The sequence below is a fragment of the Chelonia mydas genome, chromosome 16 (assembly GCF_015237465.2).
Source record: "Chelonia mydas isolate rCheMyd1 chromosome 16, rCheMyd1.pri.v2, whole genome shotgun sequence".
NCBI classification, from domain to species: Eukaryota; Metazoa; Chordata; order Testudines; family Cheloniidae; genus Chelonia; species Chelonia mydas.
Genome location: NC_057857.1, coordinates 5,942,602 through 5,957,464, shown reverse-complemented (window position 1 = coordinate 5,957,464; position 14,863 = coordinate 5,942,602). Strand labels below are relative to the sequence as shown.

General features: G+C 47.0%; 1 protein-coding gene across 1 annotated transcript; it reads left to right on the top strand.

Moving 5' to 3' along the window:
* The first annotated feature begins 2,031 nt into the window (after positions 1 to 2,031).
* Positions 2,032 to 13,569, top strand: LOC102941968 (ficolin-1). Its single transcript, XM_043530365.1, has 8 exons — positions 2,032 to 2,943; positions 4,353 to 4,466; positions 5,568 to 5,621; positions 7,709 to 7,744; positions 8,613 to 8,743; positions 9,918 to 10,047; positions 12,311 to 12,445; positions 12,972 to 13,569. Exons 1-8 carry the CDS (start codon positions 2,811 to 2,813, stop codon positions 13,217 to 13,219), a joined length of 981 nt encoding a protein of 326 aa, XP_043386300.1. The 5' UTR covers positions 2,032 to 2,810; the 3' UTR covers positions 13,220 to 13,569.
* Positions 13,570 to 14,863: the final 1,294 nt, after the last annotated feature.

Sequence of the window (14,863 nt, the reverse complement as noted above, 5' to 3'; positions counted from 1 at the left end):
TTCCAAACCCACTGGCTGGCTGGCACCTCCAACACCCTGTACCGCTTCCCGGCAGCTGATAGGGGAACCCAGGCCTGCCCTCTACACTGGGTTCCAGCCCAGAGACCCTATAACAAGCAGCCACAGTCCAATACAATCCTACCTTTTGCTGCTGTTTCCCTGGGCTTCTTCCTACATATCTGGCTTTCCCCGAGGCAGGTTTGCCAGCTTCCCAACTCCCTCCACTCAGGGAGCGACTACAGCCTTTCCCAGCAACAGCCCTGCACCTGTAGCCAGCTACCGGACGTTATCCAGGCCCCTCCTATTCCCGCACAGGTGAGCGGGTTCAGAGCTCTGCCACGGCACCTCGGCTAAATAGTTCCCCGTTTTCACCAGGAGAAAGAGGTGCTGCTGGACATACAGGTTAGCGCTGTCGTGGGAGGGTGCACCTGCTTTTCTGATGTTACTCGCACTGAGAGTCCTTGATTCAGCAAACCTGCAGAAGCACTTGCTTAACTTTAAGCATGTTTATGTTCCACTGACATCAGTGAGCACCTGGTTAAAGCTAATCACGTTCTCAAGTGCTTTGCTGAGCTGAGGCCAGACAGGGAGCATGGCAGCACAGGATAGGTGTGGCAAGGCAATGGTTACCTAGCGGTTGTATTACCTGAGGATTGTTCCCAGAGGACAGGTGCCACAAAGGAGGCACAAACAGAGCAACAAAGGAGGAACCAGGCAGATCAGCAAGGCGTGCAAGAGATGTTCCACTTGCTGGCCCCCAATATGCAAATGCACGTCCTAGGAGAAGATGACCTGCACTTGCCATCTGCTCCAGGCTAGAGGGACAGAGAGAAGACAAGCTGTCACAAACCCCAGGGAGCATCTGTGAGACTGAGAATGGCTCATTAGAATTTTCAAAAGATGGCACTGAATGTTCTGTTAATTGAGACCTCACTTGAAATGCGCAGAAGCCTCTGAACTCAGTGTCATGGGATTGGTAGCTGCTTTCCAAATACCTCCAGATCCTGCTGCTTGTGCTCTGTCTGCTCCCCTGCCACCTCTTCCTGTTGATGATGCAGTGCTGGGGGGAGCTGCTGACAGTTTTGCTCTGTGTCCTGTGTGAGTCATCTGCTGCTTTAGTTATTCCCTGGATACTCCTTATTCCCCATCTCTTCTTATCGTCTCATTTGCATCCATCCAATGTGTCACACAGCATCCCAAGGCTGTATCCCTGAGTGGGATGCCAGAGTCTCAGTTTCGCTGTGATGCACCAAGAGATTCTTCAGGGTTTGGGCTGTAATAACAGTACTTGTCATTTCACATGGTCCAAGGAAGGAACTTCTGAAATCTTGCTTTTCTGACATGTATTCCCAATATGCTTCACATAACAGGCTGTTTTAATATAGCTCTTGGGTTAAAAGGCAAGCATACTTTACAGCCTGTGCCTTCTGGGCAAATGTGCCACCCTGGAAACGTTATTTATATGTTTTTAATAGAGTAGTGAAAGGAAACATCAGCATTCATGTGCCCTAGGCTGGGTTTAGTACCAGTGCTGGGTTACACACTCAGATCAGGATGTGACATCCAGGTAACACAAGATCTGAAACTTCTTTCCTTAGGCGATAAAGGAAATGCTGGGGCATCAGCAACAACTGGTGAGCATTAGTTGAGATTCAGTTCAACTTTGTCCCCCCATACTACAATTAAGAGGAAGCTACTTGAGTTTACACACACACACACACACACACACACACACTGAGGTGTACATTACAAGCCTCTCAGACTGACAGCAGTAAAGCTCCTCTGTGTGGAAGACAAAACCTTCCCTGGGGGCAGTCCGAGACTGGGTAAATCCCCCCCCCCCCCCACCCCCACTAAAAATCGTCGTGATCATCATCAGCCTCCACTCCAAATAAAAGGTACATTTCTTCAACCTGCCTGTTCTAATATAAATCTGGAATACCGTGAACATTAATAAACAACCCACAACACCCCACACATTGCCAAACCACTCAACTGCACACAGTCTCCCCTGGGGAAGGATAAAAGAGAACAAACCACACCTGAGAGATGTCAGTCATGCCACATAATGCACTACTGGGTATAAGAATAGAACAGAATAGAATAGGCTTCTGATGTCATGCACTATGTATCATTGATAACTCCATAGAATCAAAACCTCCTCTGGTCTAGAGGCAGTATCATGGAACAATTTAACAACAAACAAGTAGTTAGAATGGAGACCAATCTGAAGAGTACAACAATATCAAACCTGCAATTCTTCACTGTGTAAAGCACTAGGTAGCAAATGAAAACCAGGATGTGAACATGTGTTCAACCCTGTGAAATCCTCTCTCAGGATTTAATGATCTAATCACTCTGCTGTCTTGGGGCAGGTGTAAACCATACTTTCAGAGGTTTTGCAATGCTTACAATAATTGCATATCCTTCTTGGCCAGATTGAGCTTTCACCCTGACATCGGTGGAATGAAGCTCTAGCTGGAAAATAATCTCAACCCTTTGGTATAAAGGAGTTAAATGAAGAATTGCTGACACCAACACTTAAAGGAAAGCAAGTAAAATTAATGGGAAGCAGACCCGTTGGCACCAAAATATTTACTGAGTCACACAGGAGGAACAATGTGACAGGAAACTTTCGTATCAGATTCTTGAAGTTGGGAAACTGTCCACACAACAAGCCAAGGGGAAACCATTTTACAGCTGGAACGTGGAAACTGGGATGTAAGGGAGATTACAGTTCCGAGGTGGAGTTTACTTATTGTATTTTCATACGATATGAAAGGCTCCCAGGGCTGAGATGCTAACAGAGCATGAAGATGAGGAGACGAGTGAAGCTGCCGTTGCCGAGACTAGCACCAGCCATGGGGAGAGCTGCCCAGCAAACCCTCCTCGCCGTACTCTGCCTAGCAGCAGCAGTTTGTGAGGCTCAGGACACCTGCCCAGGTGAGTCACAGACCAACCTGTTACCTTTTCATAACATGGATCTGACTAGTCCCCACTTTAAGATGCAGGATTTAGAATGCACAGAATTCCTCATCAGTCAGAATATGAAGTTTAATATTAGCCCTTCTTATTTTCTTCCTTAATTAAATCACTTTTAATCAAGAAACAAGACGGCTCATGTATGCACTGTATAACTAATGCCTTTCCATTGCTGTTGGGCTGTTCCATGGCATAGTATGAGACGGAGCAAAGGGACTGTGAAACCTCCAGCTACTAGATTGGAGAAGAATGGCATTCACAAGATGAGATGCTTTTTATTACATCAGCCCTGATTTTACTCTTTGGCAGTCCTCAAACAGCAACATTCTCCAGTTAAAGAATAATCTGATTAAATGAAAATCTTGCCATGTTCCATTCTCTACTGATTCTGTCCAGTGAGCTCAGGTACTACAGCGATGGAGATGATATAAGGAATAGAATAGAATAGACCTAATAAAAGGAACAGAATATGATGCACATGATATAAAGTAGAATGGAACAGATCTGATGTAAGGACTAGAACAGAATAAGCCTGATATAAGAAGTAAACTAGAATGGGAATAGATACCTCTACCCATAGCTACTTTTGGTTTGCTCCTAGGGAGATGTTAGTCAGATCTTTGGAATTAATGTGAAAGTCAGAAAATCTCTAAAGTTTATGGAAATTCACACATGCACAATACTCTGGCATTTCTCAAATGTTCCTTTATTTCACACTTCTTAAGAGCTGCTCAAAGACACTTTCCTCCCAGAGTCCTGAACCCTGGTTACCTATCTTTCTTGCAGCAGTACATGGTTGTAGGAAAAAGTCCCTGGGATCGTATTAATAAAACAAGGTGAAAGCAATGACTGTGGTTTGTGTTTAACGCAGTAGGTGAGGCTGCTTGGTTACGTCTTGTGTAGCTTTCTTGATTTCCTCTTCGCAGATGTCAGGGTACAATCCTGTTCCCAATGAAGCCAATGACAAAACTCCCACTGACTTCACATTTACAAGCTTTGAATCATCTCTTGTTGCTTGCAGTCCCCACTGCTCTCATCTATCCAGATCACATGGCAGTGTGATTAGTTTTCACCCAGACCCTCTCTAATCCACCAGTTTTAGTGTCACTTGAAAATCCTTTTTGAGGTTCTCCAGTGTCTGCCGTACGGTCTCTTCTGGTGGTTAATTTAATACATGCAAATTCATGAAAGTTTTGAGGAATTAAGAGGCTATTTAAATTGAGGCTGTGGTTTTTGTATTTAAGAAAAAACAAAAGAAAAGAAAAGAAACCTAGCTTGTGGAGATTCTCATTTGCAGGATTTATTTCTCTCAGGGAACTGCAGAAAAGTTCAGTCCTATGGACCTTCTCACATGTCATTTCTTTCTCCAGATGTGAAAATAGTGGGTCTCAGCGGTTCAGAGAAGCTCGCTGTTCTCCAGGGCTGCCCTGGGATTCCTGGTGCCATGGGGCCCAAAGGTGACCCTGGACATGCAGGAATGAGAGGTATGTGTCCAGGGGCTGAGGGAGACTCTGCCTTGGATGGCAGAAAAGTGAACGAGTGATGTTAAAATAGTTCAGCCCGTGGAGATCCTTATGAGTCCCCAACATGAGGAAAAGGTGCCTCAAACAGGCTGGTCACTATGCCAGTCTATAACTCCACATGGAGGGGCCAGAACTAACAAGCTGGCTCTGAAACATTGTCAATTTCTTTTTCCTCTGACCAGAACAATGGTAGCCTGTGGGCGGTTGTGGAAGGGAGGCCAGCTGCGTATCTTTGATGGCCACCACCTTGGCCAGCACACCAGGGATCTCCAGAGTGTGAACTGGTAGAGCAGGAGCCAAAGGGCCAAGTGCTGCTTTCTGCTGCTGTAACAGACTGACATCCTCCCTCACCGCTGGTTACAGATCTATCTGCCAGGACTCACATATACCAATAAACGATTTGACCAGATAGAGCAGTGGTCTCAAACTTTAGCAACCCGAGGACCCCATTTTGATATAAATTTTTTCACGGACCCCCTCAAGCCCCCTGCTCAGCCCCAGGCCCCATCCCCACTCCACCCCTTCCCCCAAGGCCCCACCCCATCTCTTCCCTCCCCCGCTCCAGCCCTGCCCCTCCTCTTCTCCGCCTCTTTACGCTCCCTCCCCTGAGCGCACCCCAACCCCACTCCTCCCCCTTCCTCCCAGCGCCTCCTGTAGGGAGTGCAGAAGGCTCCGGAAGGGAGGGGGAGAAGTTGAGGGAGGGAGTGGGAGGAGTTGATCAGCAGGGCCGATGGACCCCCTGGAGTACCCTCATGGACCCCAGTTTGAGAAACGCTGATACAGAGAGATTTGTTAAAACTAAGAGCTAGCTGCTATCTGAGTTGCACCCATGACAATGGCTTAGTGGAAGCAGGGTCCGATACATTCTCTGGGATGGATACCCCAACCGGCCACTGATGTGATGTGAAAATCCAACAGAAGGATCCTCTCTCTGGACTCTAAGTTGCAGCCTCATGACTCAAATCAGAAATGGCAGATGTGGGGATTCAGTTCACTTCTAGCTGGTACGTTTGAATTGGTCAGGGCTTGCGCTGTCAAATATTTACCCTCTTGTGTTTGTAGGGGAACGGGGAGCTCCAGGGATCCCTGGAAAGATGGGACCAGCAGGGGAGAAAGGTAAAGAAAGAAAGAGCTAGTCACTTGGATTCCATCACAGTAACAGCTTCTGAACATGCTTGTCTTCAGGTTACATTTGGGAAAACTTTTACCCCAGTAGAACCTCAGTTCTGAGCCCTCCATTGAAATTGTTGCACTTCAGATAAATCTTTCCACTGTTTAACCTCCTTGGACTGAAAGGTGATTGATCAATTCAAATAATTCTTCTCACTGCAAAGCTGTGGCCCTTCTGTTCTTTAATGACATGCAGGGATGGCTACAGTGCAGCCGGGGGCGTGATTTGCAGTTCATGTCGCTGTACCCATATTAGCCTTAATCTAGCTAGCTTGCTAGCAACAGAAGTGAACACGTGATAGCACGGTCTAAGCTACAAACGAGGGTAGCCAGAGCAGTCAGGCAAACTTGTGCAGCATATGCTGAATCTTGGGCCACTACATCCTCACGGCTATTGTCAGCAAGCTGCTTGGTGAAATCTAGCACGAGTACGTCTACACGAGCTGCAAATCGCATCAGTGTAGACATACCCACAGTGACAGGCATGTAAGGTGCAATAGGTCTGTAGTGCCTGCTGGTTCACAAAGGCCTGCAGGTACTTACAAATATTTCTTAGCACTTACAGGAATTCATGCTCAGCTAATCCAATACTGTACATGAGGGAGACCGTGACTGAGGCTTGTGACAAATACCATTTCACCCTCATCTTTCTTTGCAACCACCTGCTGCATCTAGAACTTGCTCTGGGTTTTGAAGGAACATCAGGTACAATTTTCAAAAGCACCTAAGGAGTAGAACCGGTTGGAATATTTTCACCAAAATGAAGTTTTAGTAATGGGCCACGGCTCTCTAGAGAGCAAGACTCTCAGAGGCTGGTGATCAGCACACTGGCCTGTGATGTGGAACAGAGCTCAAATTCTCGTAGATTATTTCCCAGAGCCCCCCATGTGCCCTCTCCCAACAGGCTATAAAAATCTCTAGGCCCTGGGGAGAGGATGGCTTCAGCTGCTGGGCTGGTGGTGCGGGGGGCTCAGGGCTTCTGCCCTGGGGGGTGGCAGGGCTCCGGGCTTCCGCTGAGGGGACGGGGGGGTCTCGGGGCTTAGCCCCACAGGGGTGGGGGGCACAGGGGCTCGGGGCTTCAGCCCCATGAGGTGCACAGGGGCCCAGAAATATTTACCAGAGCAGAGCTCTGAATAGCTCCGGGTGAATTTAAACCCTGATGTAGGGGAGCCAGGATCAAGTCTCTCCTCTGGCTGATTCAGAGCAGAGTTTTTCATCCCAGATCATCCTGTCTCAAGAAGAACAGGGACTTGAACTCCCTTCTCCCACATTCCAGTGTCTTAACCACCAGGCTGTAAAGTATGAGAGAGAGTCTCTCTTGTCAGAAGTAACCAGAGAGCCCTGTACCCAAAAACCTTCTCGAATAGAAGAGCCCAGGTTTCGATTGGAACATGGACATCTCAACACAATTTCATTTTCCACAAAAAAGGTTTTGTTTTCATGCCAGTGTGGAATGAAAACAAAATTCAAAACCTCCAGAGTTGCCGCGAAATGGAATTGTCATGCTCCGGCCAGCTCTGCTTTTTAACGGGCCGTAGGCTCGTAAGGTTCGTATGTGCTTTTGAAAATGTTACCCATTGCATCTGGCTGCCTGAAGTCTCTGAACAGTCAGCCAGGAGCAATTCTGCACCAAGCTACTTTCGTCTTGTTTACCCAAGTGAATTAATTTTTTACAAATGGAGAATAAACCCCCAAATATTAACTATTTTTTTTAAAAAAGCATCTATGTACTTCACACGCTTCTAAATGTAATGCTCCTCTTCTGCCCTCTTTTTCTGTATTGTACCATCTATGCCAAATTCATGCAGCTCTGGAGATGTTGGAAGAGCATTAACAATGAGGAGTCCAGTGGCACCTTAAAGACTAACAAATCTATTTGGGCATAGGCTTTCGTGGGTAAAAAAAACCCACTTCTTCAGATGCATGGCATTAGTGTATTTTCCTGCAGCAAGTCAGGCTGACACTCCATGAGTTCTGAGGTTACAGTGTGATCTCCAACTCTTGCAAGGATTTGAACCTGTGCTCCATTTTAGGAGAGAAAGGAGAGTCCGGAGAACCAGAAACAACAGGTAAAGAACCTCGGCACTCTCCCATATAGCAAAAGAATGATTTAACTGACGGTAGCAGCTGTGTCCGCCCTGAGCTGCAGTCTGTCTCCGATCCACCTCCCTCAGGAGGATGGTTAACCCCTCAAATAGCCGCCATTTCAAAACAAATCAACCTATTACCAAAACACTTCCTTCTCCCGCTTCAGTGTAGGAACTACTGCTCCCACACCGCCTCCCCTACCCAAGGCACAGAATGAGTAATATTGAGTCTTATTTCAGAAAGACCCACTAACTCATAATATTATTTAAGGTGGCCGGAGCAGTCCCTGATGCCCTCGTGAAAGGCGCCTCCCGGACCCTCCTCCAGCCTGTGTGGGCGTGCCAGCCCGTTCCCACTGATGGGTGGCAGGGTACAAGGTGCAGAGCCAGGGCCCTAACCCCACTCTTCTCCACGCCTTTTGTGGACACTGTTGGCATTAGCTTTGAGCAGCCCTTTTGCTCAGGGAACAGGGGGGCAGAGACAGGGCTTAGGAGTAGGGCATGAAAGTCCAGGTGCCTTCCCCTGCCCTTATGCACCTGCCAGGGCTAGGCACGGCCTCTCCCTAGTGAAAAAAGATGAAACAAATCAGCTGTCTAAACTCTGCTGAGTTAACCCCCTGGTGAGTGTGTCTCACAGGTCCCCCTCTGTGCCCGATCCACACAGGATAGGAGTCGGGTCTGGTGTCACGGGCCTTGACAATTTAGCTCAAAGCATAGCAGTGCCTGCTTTTAGTTCTGAAGGCCCCAGTATATCAATCAAGATCACATTGACTTTTCACCCACCCCTTGCACAATCAGATCCAGTCCCGCGCTTTCAATCAATGCATGGTTAATTTTCCATTTTGTCTAGGACCCAGAAACTGCAAGGAGCTGTTAGCCACAGGGAGAACGCTGAGCGGCTGGTACGCCATCTACCCAGGAGTAGCTGATGATTCCATCACTGTCTTCTGTGACATGGATACAGACGGTGGAGGCTGGACTGTAAGTGAGAGGGAGTGTGGCGGGGACGAGGGTGTTATAGAGAACACGTTTGATTTTAATCAGAGGTGTGAGGATTGCCACTTGCTGGCAGCTGTAAATCTGTCCTAAATTGAGGAAATGTTGAGACAGAGCTGAAATAATTCATCCAGTTATGCCCCAAATATGTCATCACAGATTTCATATCCAGGCCAGCCCATCAGTTCAAAAAGGAGAAACTGGGTTTGTGAAAACCTGGAAGTTTCTGTATTTGTTAGGTTTTGGTTTATTCACATTTGCTTTTTAGGTCTTGTCTAGCCTGGAAGACTCTACAGGTGACTTCAGGTGTAATAACCTGCCTAGTGCATGTGACCATGTCTCCCTCTAGTGGCTGGGAGGGCTACACCTGGCTTTCTTTATCTGCTGACCGGGCTTCCTTTGGAGCTGGTCGTTCCTTACATCAGCCCAGGAGGCGTGGGCACTCCCAGGGTATGTTTACACTGTAGCTGGGAACAGCTCCCAGCACACTAAAACTAGCAGTATGGACGTAGCGGCTCAGGTGGCAGCTTGGACCCCCAAGGTCTGAGCTCGGATGGCTAGCTTGAGTCGTCACTGGAGCCATGCAGACATACCCCAGAGGTTAAGCACGTTGCCTACGCAGCATTCTCAGCACCTGACAGTCTGGCCAAGGCGTGAAAGACCTTTATGTGATGGCAAAAGACTGCAAGGCCGTAACTATGTCGTATCCCAACTACTGAAGGGTTTTTATGTTCTTCAACCAACAGAATGAAAGAGACATGGGGCATGGAGCAGAGAGGTTACCAGCTAAGAGGGGGTTTGCAACACTTCCTAGCCTGAAGAGTTAGCTCCATCAGTCTAACGTGTAGTTAAAAGAAGTAGATAGAAATGGATTTGCCCAGATAAATGAGCTGATGGGAGCCAGAGTCCCTCTTTGAACTTGGCCAGGTCACATCCCATCTCTGAGCCTCCTCCTTCTCTACAGATGAAGGTAGTGGTACCCATTTCTGTAGAGCAGGACTGATCTGTTGCAGGGAGATATATTGGAAAGCATTACGTGAATGCGAAGTATAGTGGGTTCATGTGCAGGTATGAAGTAATGGTATGTCAGGCAGCTGCTTTATGATGGATAGAAACCATGGTGCAGTCTTCCACCTCTCACCCTCTCATTTCCTTGCAGGTTTTCCAGAGACGCGCAGACGGTTCAGTGGATTTTTTCCGTGACTGGGATTCATACAAGAAGGGTTTTGGGAACCAGCTGACGGAATTCTGGCTGGGGAATGACAATATCCACCTGTTAACATCCCTTGGTAACAAAATCACTGATGGATTCTTTTCTGGTTTTTGTTCTCCGCCAGACCATCTCCTTGGAGACAGGATACATAAAAGCAGCAAAGAGCCCTGTGCAACCTTATAGACTAAGAGACGTATTGGAACATAAGCTTTCGTGGGTGACTACCCACTTCGTCAAATGTATGTGGTGGAAATTTCCAGAGGCAGGTATAAATATGCAAGCAAGAATCAGGCTAGGGATAACAAGGTTAGTTCAATCAGGGAGGCTGAGGCCCTCTTCTAGCAGTTGAGGTGTGAACACCAAGGGAGGAGAAACTGCTTTTGTCGTTGGCGACCCATTCACAGTCTGTGTTTAATCCTGAGCTGATGGGGTCAAATTTGCATATGAACTGAAGCTCAGCAGTTTCTCATTGAAGTATGGTCCTGAAGGTTTTTTGCTGCAGGATGGCCACCTTTACATCTGATATTGTGTGTCCAGCGAGATTGAAGTGTTCCCCTACAGGTTTTTGTATATTGCCATTCCTAATATCTGATTTGTGTCCATTTATCCTTTTACGCAGGGACTGTCCAGTTTGGCCGATGTACATAGCAGAGGGTCATTGCTGGCACATGATGGCGTATATTACATTGGTGGACGTGCAGGTGAATGAATCGGTGATGGTGATGGTGTGGCTGATCTGGTTAGGTCCTGTGATGGTGTCGCTGGTGTAGATATGTGGGCAGAGATGGCATCAAGGTTTGTTGCATGGATTGGTTCCTGAGTTAGAGTTACTATGGTGCGGTGTGTCGTTGCTGGTGAGAATATGCTTCAGGCTGGTGGGTTGTCTGTGAGCGAGGACCGGCCTGCCTCCCAAGGCCTGTGAAAGTGAGGGATCGCTGTCCAGGATGGGTTGTAGATCACTGACGATGCATTGGAGAGGTTTTAGCTGAGGACTGTTTGTGATGGCTAGTGGAGTTCTGTTTGTTTCTTTCTTGGGCTTGTCTCGCAGCAGGAGGCTTCTGGGTACACGTCTGGCTCTGTTGATCTGTTTCCTTATTTCCTTGTGCGGGTATCATAGTTTTGAGAATGCTTGGTGAAGATTTTGTAGGTGTTGGTCTCTGTCTGAGGAGTTGGAGCAAATGCGGTTGTACCTCAGCGCTTGGCTGTAGACAATGGATAGTGTGGTGTGTCCAGGATGGAAGCTGGGGGCATGAAGGTAGGCATAGCGGTCGGTGGGTTTTCGGCATAGGGTGGTGTTAACATGACTGCATGAGGAAATAAGGAAACAGATCAACAGAGCTACATGTGTACCCAGAAGCCTCCTGCTGCAAGACAAGCCCAAGAAAGAAACCAACAGAACTCTACAAACCATTCTGGACAACGATCCCTCACTTTCACAGGCCTTGGGAGGCAGGCCAGTCCTCGCTCACAGACAACCCACCAGCCTGAAGCATATTCTCACCAGCAACGACACATCGCACCGTAGTAACTCTAACTCAGGAACCAATCCATGCAACAAACCTTGATGCCAACTCTGCCCACATATCTATACCAGTGACACCATCACAGGACCTAACCAGATCAGCCACACCATCACCATCACCGGTTCATTCACCTGCACGTCCACCAATGTAATATACGCCATCATGAGCCAGCAATGTCCCTCTGCTATGTACATCGGCCAAACTGGACAGTCCCTACGTAAAGGGATAAATGGACGCAAATCAGATATTAGGAATGGCAGTATACAAAAACCTGTAGGGGAACACTTCAACCTCCCTGGACACACAATAGCAGATGTAAAGGTGGCCATCCTGCAGCAAAAAAACTTCAGGACCAGACTTCAATGAGAAACTGCTGTGCTTCAGTTCATTTGCAAATTTGACCCCATCAGCTCAGGATTAAACACAGACTGTGAATGGGTCGCCAACGACAAAAGCAGTTTCTCCTCCCTTGGTGTTCACACCTCAACTGCTAGAAGAGGGCCTCAGCCTCCCTGACTGAACTAACCTCGTTATTCCTAGCCTGATTCTTGCTTGCATATTTATACCTGCCTCTGGAAATTTCCACTACATGCATTTGACGAAGTGGGTGTTCACCCACGAAAGCTTATGCTCCAATAGGTCTCTTAGTCTATAAGGTGCCACAGGACTCTTTGCCCCTTTTAAAGATCCAGACTAACATGGCTACCCCTCTGATACAGGACACATAAAGTGATTCATCTGCTTGTATTCCTTACAAAGATCAGGCAGAACGATCATGGAACGTGATTGACATTTTTGTTTCCGTTTTGTCTCTAGAAACTTGTGAACTTCGTGTCGATCTGAGTGACACGGAAAACAATAAATCCTTTGCCCACTATGAGACCTTCAGCATTTCAGGACAATCTGACAAATACAGACTGAACCTAGGAAAATTTCTTACAGGCACTGCAGGTAAGTTTGGGGCCCATTCTGCACTTTCTGTACAAGGGAGGTATCATGAACAACCATCAAAAGCACAGAGTATCTCTGGCAGTTCTACCAACTCAGAGATTACCTGAAAAGGGAGGTGGGAAGAAAGTCCATGCAACATTCCAGTGCAGGCCATCAGCATGATGTTTTCACCACACTTGTGAAAAGTGGAATCAGAATGTTAACTGGAGTTGAACTCAGAATTCTTGGTCCTCCAGCGTCTAGAAAGAGGATGTTTGGTTGGGGGAACTTACTAAAGTGAGGCCCTGCTGGGTCTTTTCCCCCACAGCTAGCCTCCTATTTTTAAATATTGTTTGGGAAGGGAAAGGAGCTATTAGAGGCATGCTACATATTAAACAAAAGGAACCGTAGCTGTATAGCCAAAGTGTGGAATAGAGAATCCCTGTGACTTGATTAATAGTCAAATGCAGGGGACCAGGACATCTCTCAGAGCCTGAAAGTGCTTTGTACACACGCAACCATGTTCTTGCTTCTGATGTTTTAACAGGTGATTCCTTGTCTGGCCATAAAAATATGACGTTTACAACCAAAGACAATGACAATGATATGCATTCGGCGAACTGTGCTCTGCTGTACAAGGGAGGCTGGTGGTATAACAAGTGTCACGGTTCCAATCTGAATGGGCTGTACCTGCTGGGGCCCCACAAGAGCTACGCAGATAGTGTCATCTGGGCAACAGGCAAAGGGGCTCACTACTCCTACAAAGTCTCAGAGATGAAGTTCAGGCCGGTTTAGCACAAGGAAAGTGCAGCGGGAGGTCGCTCTCCAGCAATGTGTGGGAATGGACCCTCCCAGGTAGTTAGATGCCTTAAGCCCATTGATTTCCATGGAAGTTAGGTGCCTAACGGATCTGGGCCTTAGAGCCTGGTCTGAAGCCCAGTGAAGTCAATGGGAGTCTTTCCATTGACATCAGTGTGTGCGGATGAGGCCCACAGCTGGAAGCACCCAAGCAAACATACGGATGTTTAGTACCAACCTTTTCCTTTTCCTGGTCACGTTGAGTTTCATAGATACTAAGGTCAGAAGGGCCCATTATGATCATCTAGTCTGACCTCCTGCACAACACAGGCCACAGAATCTCACCCACCCACTCCTGCGAAAAACCTCTCACCTATGTCTGAGCTATTGAAGTCCTCAAATCGTGGTTTAAATGAGGTGCAGAGAATCCTCCAGCAAGTGACCCATGTCCCATGCTGCAGAGGAAGACGAAAAACCCCCAGGGCCTCTGTCAATCTGCCCCGGAGGAAAATTCCTTCCGGACCCCAAATATGGCGATTAGCTAAACCATGAGCATATGGGCAAGATTCACCAGCCAGACACCCAGGAAAGAATTCTCTATAGTAACTCAGATCCCACCCCATCTAACATCCCATCACAGGCCATTGGGCGTATTTACCATGAATATTTAAAGATCAATTAATTACCAAAATCACTTTATCCCATCATACCATCTCCTCCATAAACTTATCGAGTTTAATCTTAAAGCCAGATAGGTCTTTTGCCCCCACTGCTTCCCTTGGAAGGCTATTCCAAAAGTTCACTCCTCTGATGGTTAGAAACCTTCATCTAATTTCAAGTCTAAATTTCCCAATGACCAGTTTATATCCATTTGTTCTTGTGTCCACATTGGTACTGAGGAATTAAATAATTCCTCTCCCTCTCTGGTATTTATCCCTCTGATATATTTATAGAGAGCAATCATATCTCCCCTCAACCTTCTTTTAGTTAGGCTAAACAAGCCAAGCTCCTTGAGTCTCCTTTCATAAGACAGGTTTTCCATTCCTCGGATCATCCTAGTAGCCCTTCTCTGTACCTGTTCCAGTTTGAATTCATCCTTCTTAAACGTGGGAGACCAGAACTGCACACAGTATTCCAGGTGAGGTCTCACCAGTGCCTTGTATAACGATACTAACACCTCCTTATCTCTACTGGAAATACCTCACCTGGTCCATCCCAAGACCACATTAGCTTTTTTCACAGCCATATCACATCGGCGACTCATAGTCATCCTGTGATCAACCAATACACCAAGGTCCTTCTCCTCCTCCGTTACTTCTAATTGATGCGTCTCCAGCTTATAACTAAAATTCTTGTTATTAATCCCTAAATGAATAACTTTACACTTCTCACTATTAAATTTCATCCTATTACTATTACTCCATTTTACAAGGTCATCCAAATCTTCCTTTATGATTTCCCGGTCCTTCTCTAAATTAGCAATACCTCCCAGCTTTGTATCATCTGCAAACTTTATTAGCACACTCCCACTTTTTGTGCCGAGGTCAGTAATAAAAAGATTAAATAAGATTGGTCCCAAAACTGATCCTTGAGGAACTCCACTGGTAACCTCCCTCCAGCCTGACAGTTCACCTTTCAGTA